The 14,590-nt window shown below is 37.2% G+C and overlaps 1 protein-coding gene across 5 annotated transcripts in view; it reads right to left on the reverse strand.

Moving 5' to 3' along the window:
• Nucleotides 1-699: 699 nt before the first annotated feature.
• The window catches only part of LOC134214745 (uncharacterized), a 45,541-nt gene continuing 31,650 nt past the window's right edge, over nt 700-14,590 (reverse strand). For 4 of the 5 annotated variants that reach the window (XM_062694071.1, XM_062694068.1, XM_062694070.1 and 1 more), the window contains exon 3: nt 700-1,676. In XM_062694071.1, the coding sequence (XP_062550055.1) occupies nt 1,159-1,676 (518 nt within the window). In that variant the 3' untranslated portion in view covers nt 700-1,158. The remainder of the gene's footprint in view (nt 1,677-14,590) is intronic. The other variant, XM_062694072.1, reaches the window with a different exon arrangement.

Genomic DNA, 14,590 nt, shown 5'->3' on the forward strand with positions numbered 1-14,590 from the left:
AGACTCCCCTCCCCCCTCTGTCACGCTTTTTTGTATACCTTGTATATGTACTGTCACAAAATCTTAGACCCCCCCTAAAACCTGTGACATCATTGTTGCACGACCCCTATACGCATTTCCATATAATTGTAAAATGCGTTTATTTAACTTCACACAGGACATGTAATACACTCATCTCATTATTCCACATATTTACAATTTATGTGACACCTCGCTCAAATTTTGCTATTAGATTAATTTCTTGGTATAATAAAATTAGTACTTCCAAAATGAAAAACAAAAGTATTACATAATTGAAAACCTATTGTAAAGTAAAGTTTGTTGAGGTAAGATGATCGTTGGTTCAAAAAACCATATGTACGAAAATACGTTGAGTTGGAAAGCTTTGTTATTATGCAGTTGGCCCAGACCTAGTTTATGTTCGCACAATTTCATTCATGTTATTTTCAGCATCTTACAAGCGATAATGATCTACCATGGATGTTTCAGACGAACCACTTGACTCAAAACAAAAATACATCGCGTCTATCACTCATTCGTTCATACGAATGGACATTCAAACCATTATTCGACTAACATCACTCACTGTATTGGATTCGGAACTGGTTTAATATTTCCAGCTCATACGCATCGCAATTTCGCTCGCCAACATACAGCCCATTAATCGTTACGCACTGATGGATTCAAAAGAAAACTGCATTTTTGATTCGGTAATTTACATGAGTTTAGAGCTTCTTTATTTTCACTACAAATAGTTAAGTTAGCGCTCGCGCATCCGTTAAATCGCCCATTTGGTATGTGCTATGCCAGCAGCATAGGGCTGCCTCTTCACTTTTACTTTTAACTCACACACGCTATTTGCTGAATCGTACAAAAACTTCTTCCTCCGTGTGGTCAATTAACGTCTAATTATCCTAACACTGTTTTTCGCTTGCAAATTCGTCAAGTCTTAATTGGAAATCTTACTGAGCTAAGCTGCTCAAGAGGGGGGCAAAAAAGTCGCCACCTTCTTGAGTGAAATAAATAACTTAAACCTGTGATGAATCTCATCTCTACATGCATCCTAATCTCGCATTGTCCGCTCACCGCAGTCTAAATTTCGATTGGTTATTTTGGTATTAGTACCCCCTAAAAAATCTTTGATATCAAATTGTGTATTCAACTCTGAAGCTTCCTACTGGTTTGCTGCCAGCCGGAATACGGCAGAGTCTGCTGTTTGGTCAGTGCCGTGGGTAATCCGTAGAACTTGCTGTACGGGTTGATTTGCGCCGGAGAAGTGTAGATCGGCTCGATGACGTCACTCCTGGAGTACGGACTCCAGACACCGCTGTGGATGGTCGGGGAGGCACTGCTGTGGACTGAAGAGAGAGAGGGTGGAGGCCCTTCCAGGGCCAGTTGATGACTTGGATCCGAGTGGATGTGAATGTGGATATTTTTCTCTAGCCCAGGAGACCAACCTTCTTTCACGTGATGACCTCCGTAGCCATGCTTGAAGAAGTTGATCACTTTGGCCAATCCCAGGCTGAGGTTTACTATGAAGATAGACGCGGCAATGAAGAGCGTCTTCAGGGAGATGGCTACTAGGAATATCAGAAGAGTTTTGACGCCACCTAGCAGAAACATCACAGGCAGCATTACGTTCTTGAGCATTCGTATCCGGCCAAATGTTCTCGGCTCTAGAAGATATTAAATAAAACGCTATTAGTGGGTTTTGATCTCATTTTCTCAAATAATTAACGATTCAAGCAAAACAGAGAACGTTAGCATTAGCATTAAGCAATTCGCAGAAATTCGTAGGTGTTACAATCCTTTACTATTGTACGAGATCCGTTACCACAGATATTGACTTGGGATGTAAGCAATACTCTCCAATAGTCGAGATCTGTTCTGGCCACGTCTTTGCAAACGCTGAGGAAGGGGAAGGGTGGTTAGTTACTTAAGAAAGATGCAGGGAACTCTACGACCTTTTGGAATTGTTAGTGTAAAATATATAACAGTAGGAATCGTTATGGTAAAACGTGAAACACAGGAAGAACTAAGATAGAAACACAAAGTCGGAAAGGTGTAAGTCTGAACGCACGACCTCCTGCTTATAAGGCAGAAGCGATAGCCACTAGATCACCAGGCTTATCTGATTTAAGTAAAACAGACAACGTTAGCTATTAATGTTATTTTAGAATGAAAGTTGAAAACCAGGATATTTTTATGATTTTGGAGTACAAACCTATTCCATTGATCATATATTTAGACAGTTTTTGGAATAAAATGGGTGTTCCAAATTAAAAAAAGAGCAAACTAAATAAAGAATTTGTTTTCGTTAGAAAATGATCTGTGGAAGAGAACTATGAGCTTTTATTAATATTATCAATTGCTATTTAGTAAGGCCGATACAAATATTTAAAAAAGAACAATTACGTCTCTCCCTTCGGATTTTTTTTTGCTCAAAATAGTATTTTGAGGAGGCAACAACAAAAAATCGGAAAATTTTGAGGATTTTTAAAAACTTCTTTAACAAATCCGGGGAGTGTTTTGGTTTTTTTTCCTATTAATATTTATTTTTTATTATCTCTCCCCCTCCCCTCCTATACCTTTCGAAGGCGGTTAGAACATTTTAATATAACATTTGTAACGGCCGAATTTCCGTTTTAGAAACCATTTTCATTCGTTTCAGCATTGAATTATAAGATATTCGACACTGCTCACAGTGATGTTGGCACGGTGCTCTTCTGATCATTATTAGAAAAAATCTATCAAAACTTATACATGGAGCTGAACTCTTGAGCTATAATGCGTCTCTGGGTGGAATTTGAAAAAAAAACGTAGGGTCCGTTCTGGAGTTACGCCTTTTTTTAAGCCGTAACTGATATATATCGAATAAATGCACAGGATTCTGTTTCAACATTTTCTAACTTTTGCCCCTATCTAAAATGTTTATCGTATATGTATAACCATCTAATTATGCTCTGAATTTTTAGGGGTTTTAGGAATATGTTGTATAGATTTTGGTCGTAAATTGAAGCCACACTATCAAAAATACGACCGAAACAAAATCGTATAAAAACATAATTCTGCGTATAACATCTCGTCAAAGACATATTTCTCATCTTCCAAGGTGTCGTTATCGATAAAAATAGTTTTTTTTTGCTACAGCCAATAGAATTCTATTCAAAAGTGTTAACTATGACGATAATTAAAATGAGATTTATCTATGAACATTTTAAAATTAAGATTAGCTTCATCTTTTGCTACATTCAATTCTAACCAATTAAGTATCCCGACTAGAAGAGCATAACTAAAACTTAACACAATTTTAACATATTGTGATCTTTATAACTTATTTTGATACAATTTTGTTCTTAGTAGCCATTATCTTTCAAATGTTGTAACAAGATTTTAACATAATAAGATTTAAAAATGTTTGGGTTGTAAACAAGATACGACCGCTCGACGTAAACTACGTAAAACCAAATATAGTACAATGAACCAATTATTCCGCTCTATATAGAAGAAAAGAAACCATCCCACAACACTATTACCCAGCTTTAGCAGCATCTCCAATCTATGAGTAGGGACTCCACTGTCTAGCGGCTGGGCCACCCCATTCATACAACCCAGTTCAATAATAGATAATACCCTAAAAGTAGGCAATTACCAAGGATTGGAACGCGCTGTATAGGGGTTGCATGATGCTTGAAAGAACTAAAATTTTCAATAGTTTAGCGTTGATAATCAATAGTTTCAATACCACTGGCAAATTGGTGGAGAGTTTGCAAATCGATTGATATATAAATCTTTGAAATCCATCGAAAGATAAAGGACCTATTAATGTTACAAATCTTACATGATTTCGTGACGGTCTCCAATTTTGAAATTTTCATTTTACACCCTGTATCCGAGTCTTCCCCTTAGACGTAGTTTACGTCAAAAAAATGCTTAACACCGAATTGCCCAACAGTAGGCAATTAAAATAGATGTAGCAAAGTCTTCCAGCCATATAGATATCACAACGCTGATATAGGGGAACTGGGGGTAGGACGCCCACGTTAAGGAAAATGCCATTTTTATCAATGAAAACCACCATTTCAGCCAGTTTTCATCAGCGCATACTGAAGAACAGCATATCTGCGACTGACTACCGATAACAGATATCTAATTGTCCATTTTATTGCACAGAAATTTGATTTTTAAAAGGCACCCGAAAAAAAATGATTTTGAAACCAGGAGATGCGCCAGTGGATGGGTTAAAACGCGCATGTGCTTATCGTACTGATTTTCATTTTAATTGCCTACATTAAGGCAATTAACCGAATGTTTCAGCTGTTTCGGTCATACGAAATGAGCATGGGCGTAATGCCCCACACCGACCTCAGAAGTTTGAAGGCCCATAAAATCGTTTTAAAACCATTTTTGACGACGATTTCGTGTGGAACATAAAGAACACGAGTAAGCAGCATGGCTCATGGCTCAAATATTAATTTATCAATGTATAACAGCGACAGAAAGACTAAATTCCACCGAGCTAGAATTGCATCAAAACACGCAAAAATCGTTTTTTCGAGTTTTTCATGTATAACTAGAGAAAAATCATGAAATGTATGTATCCAATGGCAATATTTTTCATTGCTTTATCGTATAGACTATTGAAAATAATCAAAATGGGGATATTTAACCTTATTCAGGGGTGGCGCGTTTTAACCCCTATGGGCGTGCTACCCCCACTTCCCTTAATTTGTAAAAGTTGTCTAATTTCTAATGCTTTTAGTTTCATGTTCTTGAAAAATATTCTTGTTCAGAAAAAAAACTAATATTACTGAATGTTGATTACAATCTGGAGACCTATCACGACCTGTAACTGCACAGTAAACAATATATTTTGTATCTGATTCTGTTATAAATTTCTAACAAAATATGTTATTTTCATGATAAAATTGTAACAAAATTTGATAGTTTTTTGTTTCGAGTAGTGTAATTTTTGATAGAAATTTAGATATTTTAACAACATCCTGCACCATATTTCTAACTAATTTTGTTATAAAAATTTTGTATAACATAATAACATATGATGATATAATTTTGATATGACCTTCTAGTCGGGATGATAAATAGGCTCAATGTATAGGGTATCCCAGAAAGTATAAGCACGATTTAAAAATAACATTACGACTTTGTTTTTAAAAAATAATTCATTATTCTTTCACTATCATGTCCTTTATTATGCTTTGCTTATCCGAGATCCTTTTTATCGTACGCCAAGGAGTGGGATTTTGATAAGATGGTACTCATTAGCTTTTGCACGGATCGTTTGTCAACGATTTAGGCTACATTTTCAATCTTTTTCAAAAAGTTATGATTGAGTCCGCTTCCTTAAAGTTCTTTCACAAATGTGTTTTTGTCAAAGCCCAAAAAGTTTCAATAGAAATTTCCTGGGAATGGTTTAGAGAATCCATCTACTTGAGTACAGATTCGACTCCTTTTGCTTTGTACCAGATTGCCGTATCCATCGCGTAATAGACTTATATCAAAACAAGCCAAAATATTACTGGGTTATGATGCTTTCGGATAATGGACAGTAACCGCCGCTACAAGTATTCTTGAACGTACACATCAACTGTTATTGTATCGATCGCTGCAAATGGTTTTGAGAACATTCCACAGTTACAAATTTCTTACAAAATCATTGCTTTTTTACAGAATTTTCCTAAATAAACTTGCTTATCAACATTGTCAATTATTTACCAGCATGGATCATGTTGAACTGGTCCCGTGGAAGCGTCTTATAATCGAATTACACTCATGGTTCATCATCATCACCACCTTGCATAACGATCTTCCACACAAAAGTATATCGTATAACTTATGGGCCCAGGCTCTGACATAAGCGGCATGTCATTGATTTCTCTTATTCTTCTTCTGTTTCCTGAAAGTCCGTAGCTCATTTTGTGTCTTGTTCGGTCGACTTTATTCTTCGATGTTTTCAGATTTTTTCAAATCTTGAATAGACGAACCATTTTTAAGAGAAAAGGTTGAACAATTTTCCGATCGAGCAAATAGCTCATAGAGACCGATTCACGTCAAGATTTTTTTCTTGTCCTGAAATTAATTCTCCAAATCATGTTTCCGAATCGCATTGCAAACTGCTCCGATGCTCTTACCTTCTATTTTCGCCATCTGACTGATGAATGTTGGAAATATTGCCACTCGTGCAAGGTCCGTTTGCGCATTTCCATAAAAACATAACCAAATGGCACTTTTGAATCACAGAACGACAGATTATAAGGTAAACAATGATGTTCAGTAATTACCTGTCATTAAAATTTCATCAGAAAAAAATAGGAGCGCATCAAAATCGTGCTTATACTTTCTGGGACACCCTATACTATTCCTGCCCATGGCCGAATGTGTTAAAAAATCCTTTTATATGAAACTTTGTGATATGATATTTGGAGGTTTCGGAAGATCGAAACTTTTCCAGGAGAACTTATCAATTGCGACATAGAATCCAGGTGAAGGTTTATATGAAACGCAAGAATGGCAAATATTTTGAAAAAAAAACCTTTAAACAAAAACTACAGATGTTATTCACATTGGGTTTTTGTTCCATTATTAACGACAAGCTCCAATAACGCCGCCAGTTTAAGATTTAATGACCTATTAGAAAAAAATGTATGGTCATTTAAGGGCTACATGTGTATATAGAAACAAAATTGTACATAACATGTGAAAAAAGTTATTAACACGTTGGTCCCATGACATCGAAAAGACATTTCCCGTCACTGTTCATATACCAATAACTTTCGCGAAATTGATGATTTCGACTTGAACTGTGTCATGTTTTAATGCTCTCGTGCATGCTTACAGCTGAAAAAACAAATGATAAACAAACTTCAATATTTGTTATTGATTGATATTGATAAGGGTACATGTAATGAATTCAAGGAGCATTAACCCAATTTGTTCTTTACTAACGCTTCATCCATACTTACGCTAACAAAATGTCTCAAATCCGCATTATTTTACAAAAATGTGCGTGATATGCCCAGTGAAGCCGCACTTGTAGCCCATTGCCGCCACTAGCCTTAAATGTACGAGTTTTAGATTTTGAAGTTTTGGTTTGATCTGGAATTTTCAAAACCATTGAGAGTGTTATTTTGATAATCTCTCTCCGTTATCGATACCAATTTTAATAGAAACATTTTCGTCGAGGATAAGCCTACTGTTTTTAATACATTGAATAAAAGCGAAATTCATAACTGGCGCCTTATGAATCTTCGACTGATTATTCCTCCAGCAGTGCTTCTTATGCGCAGTTACCTTCTCGAGTATTCAATCGTCGATGGGCGTGTCTACATACCGGCCTCCCATCCCCGACGTCCATGGTTCGAACCCAGTCTGCTGCACTATACTTTTTTTAAATGAAAATCATCATTCATAAGGCAATATTTTGAAATTCATACCGATTCCTTGTGACAAATTTTCATAAGGCGTTTGATTGAAAATAATACGTCCATTTTCCTCAGTGTGCAGTTTCGTCTTAAAAAGGGCGTAACTCCAAAACGGGCCCTACACATTTCGTTCAGAGATGCAGTAGAGCCGTAGAATTCAGCTCCATGTATTAGTTTAGTTCTGTTATAATTCTTCACCTAGCGGTAAGACGCGCGTCTATAAAGCAAGACCATGCTGAGGGTGACTGGGTTCGATTCCCGGTGCCGGTCTAGGAAATTTTCGGATTGGAAATTGTCTCGATTTCCCTTGGCATAAAAGTAACATGATACCGTGGACCCCCGGTAATATGACCGTTTTTAATCTGAACACTTTTTAATTTGAACCCCGTTCGTTTGAACATCGTTCTTTAATTTGATTTGGTTCAAACGTAATTTAGCACGTGGAATCGAGAAAACGGAACATCGTGGAACGGAACGCAGAATCAAAATGGTACCATCGCACAATAGGACAGCCCCTTATAAACGAGTGGGCAAAACAACCAAAAGGGGAATTTTCGATTTAGGCCTGTAAAATGTGATGAGTACACAGCATATTTAAGTACAGCATTTAAGTTTTAGTCTGTACGATGTACATATGTCGAAGACTGTAAATAAATAAATAAAATATAACCTATATTTTTATAATCAGGAAGGTTTTGATTTTTTAGACTCCTCTGACTCCTCCTGGGAATGACATTTTTACGTTTTATGGGAAAACGGACAGCTTTGCCATATTTTCGTCTCGAAAGTAACATAATTATATACCGTTACAAAGCTCTTGAACAGATCTACACAATAGGCTTGATTATGTTATAATAGCTCCGTCCAGAATTTAGTTATTACTAGTTTTGTAAAAGCATATTTTAAGCAATATTTAACGCAGTAAAACATCATGCACTACACTGTTGAACCTTTAAGCTTTGAGGACCATGAATAAAACTTGGGCAGAATTTTATTCACCATTTTGTGAGATACACGAATTTGAAAAAATGCCCTTTTTTGCCTTTCTCGTATACTAACTCGTATACGTAACTATAATTGGAAGCTATATGAACGCCCCAAGAACATTCAAAAGAATGCCCGAACACCCATAGCGTTGTATACCGATCGACGACTTGGTGTCTGGGTGTACGAGTGTGTGAATGTCTGTATGTGTGTGAGTAAAAATGATCCCAACTCTTTTTTAGACACTTATCCTAAATCGATTTACTCGCAACAAGTAAGAATATTGTTCAATTGTTCCCTATTGAAAATGAGCTGTATCGGACTATAGGCTCAAAAGTTATGACCAAAATACATTTCCTTATAATGCACGAGAAAGACAACATTACCGCTTGGAGGATTATTCAGGTTTTTTTGGTATACTTCTTTTTTTTCTAATTTCATTTGAGTTACTGAGGAAGTTCAATACCGCGATACACTTCAATAATGCCACTTTAATTAAATTTGTCAAAGAACACAATTTGCATAACATTTTGAGGGGGAGGGTTATGTCTTAACGTTGCGTTCAAGAAAAAAAAAGTCATCTTGCAAAGCAGGGTTCAAAATTTACATTTTTGACATTACTACATAATAGAAACGAACTATAGATTTAACCATAACGTGTTGTATGAATAGTATGTTGAATAAATCCTTGCCACAATACCTTTTGTGATTATAAAAGAAATTATTATGAAATATCAAATAAATGAATTTTTTTTTTTCGATGTCACAATATTATGCTTATTAAACCTGTTCTACCTTCCTTTGTTAGTTTATTAAGTTCTACTCAGTGAGTTTTCAACACCAGAAGTTAATAGTGCTTTTTTGATTATTTTAGGAAAACTGTGTTGCGTCAATTTGTCTGTGACTTGAATATACTGTTAAAACCAAACCAAACAATCAAACCTTCATGCCAAACACTGTCAAACGCTTTCTCTATATCAAGAAGAGCAACTCCAGTCGAATATCCTTCAGATTTGTTGAGCCGAATCAAATTCGTAACTCTTAATAACTGATGGGTGGTTGAATGCCCATGGCGAAAACCAAATTGCTCATCAGCAAAAATAGAATTGCCATTAATATGAACCATCATCCTATTTAAAATAATCTTTTCAAACAGTTTGCTTATTGAAGAAAACAAACTGATTGGACGATAACTAGAAGCCTCAGCTGGATTTTGGTCCGGTTTCAAAATTGGAACAACTTTGGCGTTTTTCCATTTATCTGGAAAGTATGCCAAATGAAAACATTTGTAATAAATCAACCAAAAAGGATAAACAGCTCCCCTACAAAGGTTTCAGCTAGACGAGATTTGTCTATAAGATGAATTTTCCACGATTTTTCCCGAGGATTCTTCTGATAGTTTCACTGGCATTTCCTCCGGGAATTCTCCCGAGTGTTTCGTCAGAAATTCCTCCGGAAGTTCCTACGAGAATTCCTCCGAGAGCTCCTTCGGGAATTCCACCAGTGGCTCTGCCAGGAACTCATTCAGGCTTTTTTCAGGAAATCATTAAGGCTTCTTTCAGAAATTTAAATGCAAATTCCTCCTGAAGTTCTTCCGATAGTTTCTGTGGGAGTTCCTCCGGGAGGTCCTCTAGGAATTCTTCTAAGAGTTCCTCCTGAAATTATTTCGAGAGTTCTTACGGGAGCTCCTCCGGCAGTTCCTTGGAGAACTCCTCCGGGAGATACAACACCTCAGAAGAGGAATTCCTAGAGTAATTTCCGGAGGAACATCCGGAGGAATTCCTGTAGGAATCTAAGTCGCTAAGTTAACTAAGTCCCGTTTTATTAGGAAATGCTAAGAGCTAAGACAATGTAACAATAAAACCGGACTTAGTTAACTCCTTGATAAAGGTACAATATATGTAACCGAAACGTCGGGTAAAAACGTAAAACCCGTTTTTGAGCATAAAAAGACTGAAAGCCATAACCTCAAATATTATTATTATCTTTATTTGGGAAGTTTTCAGTCCAAGGCTGGCTCACCTCGAATCCAGGAATTCCCTGTGAACTTCCTGGAGGGATTCCCGGAGGAACTCTTGGTAAAACTCCTGGATGAGCTCCCGGAGGTACTCCCACAAGCACTTCCGGAGGAATTCCCACAAGGAAGTCCTGAAATAATTCTTGGGGAAGTTCCTGAAGGAATTTTCGGAGAAATATCAGAAGTAATTCCCGGATAAAATACCAGGAGGAATTAATACCGAAATTCCCAGATGAAATCCTGAAAGTATTCCCAGATGAATTGCTGATGAAAATACTGGATGCATTCCCGGGCGTTTGCTCTGAAGAAATTCCTGGAAGAACTCAATGGAAGATGTCCTGGAGGAACTCTCAAATTAATTTCCGAATGAAATTCTGGAGTATATTCCGAGTGAAGTCCGGAAAGAATTCTAGGACAATTCTGCGAAAAAATTCCAGGAGTAATTCCTGAGGGAATTACAGGATAAGTACTTGAAGGAATTCCCGGAAAATACCTGAAAGAATTTCCGGGGAAATACTTGGACGAACTCCTGGAGAAATTCTCAAAGAAATTTGTAGAGGAATTCTTGAAGGATATTCTGAAGTAATTGCAAAAAGAATTCTAGAATGAAATCCTAGAGGATTTCGCTATTAAGTTTATGGAGAAATGCCTGAAGAAGATCCTTGAAGAATTTCCGAAGGAATTCCTTATAGATTTACAAGTGAAATTATGGAGCAAAATCGTAGAATTTCTGTCATAAATTTTTAAAGAAACTTCTGGTGGCAATTCCGTATGTATTCTTGAAGGAACTCTCGAATACATTCCAGAAGAAATGCCGGAGATTTTGCTGGAAGAATAGCCGAAGAAATGTCTAGAAGTAAAACTTGAGGTTTTTTTTTAAATTTCGTTAGTTTCCAAAAGGGTTTCAAACTGGGATCCAACTTTGAGACATTATTCTAGAAGTTGGTATTTCTCAGAATAACGAAACGTTTTTTAATTTCATTTTGCAAATCTCGCCAAATAACTTTCAACGCGGGATCGCGAGTTCTTTGGTATTGCCTTCGCCTCACATTTTTAAGACGGATCAGTAGCTGAAGATCGTCGTCAATAATAATGGAGTTGAATTTAATTTCACATTTAGGAATTGCAATGCCTCTGGCTTCAACAATTAAATTGGTCAAAGATACGAGAGCATTATCAATATCACTTTTGGTATCGAGAGGAATATCACCATAAAAATTCGTATCGATATACGTTGTATATAAATCCAAACCAGTTCTATGATAATTGAAAGTAGAGCTGATTGGATTATAAATGGCTTCTTGAGAGATTTCAAACGTCACAGGAAGGTGATCAGAGTCAAAAAGTCAGCATGAGTTACCAATTGGCCACACAGCTGACTTGAATCAGTTAAAACCAAATCAATTGTCGAAGGATTTCGAGTGGATGAAAAAAAAGTTGGGCCATTGGGATATTGAATAGTATAGTATCCCGCTGAACAATCTTCAAATAAAATTTTACCATTGGAATTGCTTTGAACATTATTCCATGAATGGTGTTTGGCATTGAAGTCACCAATTATTAAAAAAAAATAGATTTGTTGCGAGTTAGAATTTGAAGATCAGCTTTCAACAAATTCCTTTGCTGCCCATTGCATTGGAAAGGCATGTAGGCAGCAATATAAGAGAATTGTCCAAAATTTGTTTCAACAGAAACTCCCAAGGTTTCGAAAACTTCGATTTCAAACGAAGAATATAATTTATATTTGATACGTCTATTAATGACAATGGCGACCCCACCACAGGCGCTGTCAAGACAATCATTTCGGTAAATAAAATAGTTTGGTTCTCTTTTGATAAAAAGGGCAGGTTTTAAATATGTTTCAGTTATAATGACAATGTGCACATTATGAACTGATAGGAAGTTGAATAATTCATCTTCCTTACCCTTTAAAGAGCGGGCATTCCAATTTAAGATTTTCAAAGAATTATTTGGATCCATTAAAACGAAGTCCTTTGAGTAAATTTGATACCATCCTGAACATCTTCAGTTTTGATATTTGCTTTGAACATTGCATCAATCAGCGGTAAGACGCGCGGCTACCATGCAAGACCATGCTGAGGGTGGCTGGGTTCGATTCCCGGTGCCGGTCTAGGAAATTTTCGGATTGGAAGTTGTCTCGACTTCCCTGGGCATAAAAGTATCATCGTGCTAGCCTCATGATATACGAATGCAAGAATGGTAACCTGGCTTAGAAACCTCGCAGTTAATAACTGTGGAAGTGCTTAATGAACATTAAGTTGCGAGGCGGCTCTGTCCCAGTGTGGGGATGTAATGCCAATAAGAAGAAGAAGAAGATTGCATCAATCATGTGATGCATTTGTTCATTTAGAAAATCAAAGTCGGAAGCAGGGATGCTACCTGAGTCGTCAGAACGAACGTTATTTTCCGTTGAAGAATGATTATGAAAATCATTCATCGTCGGTAAATTTTCAGAAATGAAATTTTGTCTGCCTGCAGCGATGCTTGCATAGGTGGGCATTTATATGTGTTTGAAAAATTAGAATTCGACGAACTGCTCGTTACTCGGTGAGAGGTAGGAGCAAAATCTGTTCGTTGATTGTGGTAGGTATGAATTGCTCGACCGGCAAATGATTGCGGATTTTGAGTGTTTGAAAAATGTTTACCCGGCGAATCTGGGATCCTATTGGAATTTCCCGTCATCAATTTTGCACGGGAAGTCAAAACTTTTTTGCGTGAAGGGCATTCCCAGAAATTGGATTTATGATTGCCCCCACAATTGGCAAATTAAAATTTATTGGAATCTTCTCCCACAGGACAGACGTCCTTGGCGTGAGAGGTTCCACCACAAATCATGTATTTAGCATCTATGTGGCAATGTTTAGTTCCGGGACTCCACTTGTGGCACTTACGGCACTGAGTGGGGTTTTTGACCAAAAGCTTATACTTTTCTGATAGATGACGTTGTTCCATTGCTTGTTGCTCTTCAAGCTGCTTCTTTTTCAGTGCCAACCGCGCCATTCGAATGCTGGAAGTGGTTGTTTGGGAGGTGACACTCAGTGGCATCCAGTGGAAACAGGTAAACGAGCGATCAGCTACTGATGCTGTCACGCTCGCGCACATCATATGCCACCAACCGTTGCATTGATCGCATTGAACGCAATCATCCGATGAGCACAACATATACAACTTGTTGTTTGCTCCTTCTCATCGGGTGATGGGGGGCTGTGGACATTGGCCGACTGATCCGGATTTGACATGTCGAAAATTTTCAAAATTTGTTCAGGGAACAAAGGAGGGGCTTTCCGATCCTTTTAGCAGCTCACTGACTCCAACGCAATTTGTGGGTGTGAATTACTACAGCTTTAAGCTGAAAGTTTTATTTTGGTTTATATGTCGTTTCTAAGTTCATTATGAAAGAAAACTTACAATTTTCGGAGAGCCTATTTAGTGCGAATTTTCTGACTACCGGACTACTCGACACTGCACAAGGTGTCTTTGTCCGAAGAGGCTTATTTAAAAAAATCAGTATCTCTAAACATCCATTACATGAAAGTATAGGTTTTCCTCATTCCCGTAGGTGCATTTTTAAAATGTTCTATCGGGGGTCATTTTTCCATACATTTTTGGGGGGTTGAATCGGCTATCGTTTGAGCTTTCTATGAAGTTTGCTTGGTGCAAACAGTGAAAAAAAAAAATGTTCTGGACCCCCGATAGAACATTTTAGTTCACCCACTATATGAAAGAGGAGAGCAAATACTTTCGCGTGGTGGGTGTTTCAGAGATACTGATTTTTGAAAAATAATATTTCCCCATACTAAGGATATGTTGGGAAGAGTTTTGAAAGATGCCATGAACATTTTGAATGAATGAACTGATATTTTTGAATAGAGTCCTTAGCTTAGCTTGACCTTAGCTTGGTTTAAAACACACATTACGCTTTTTCATGCTTGTAGATCTGATGACCTGAACTCAAGAACGTTTTGGATGGCAATGAATGCACTGAAATGCACAATAGTGGGTCTTGCACATCTTGACAGGCATCTAAGGGTCTGTTGAGAGGAATTTTTATTAATGCCGAGGACATTTTGAAGGCCGTTGCTGCATATGCCTTACGAGCTGAGCTTCAGAATATATCGCGAATTCT

This window comes from Armigeres subalbatus, chromosome 2 (assembly GCF_024139115.2).
Source record: "Armigeres subalbatus isolate Guangzhou_Male chromosome 2, GZ_Asu_2, whole genome shotgun sequence".
NCBI lineage: Eukaryota > Metazoa > Arthropoda > Insecta > Diptera > Culicidae > Armigeres > Armigeres subalbatus.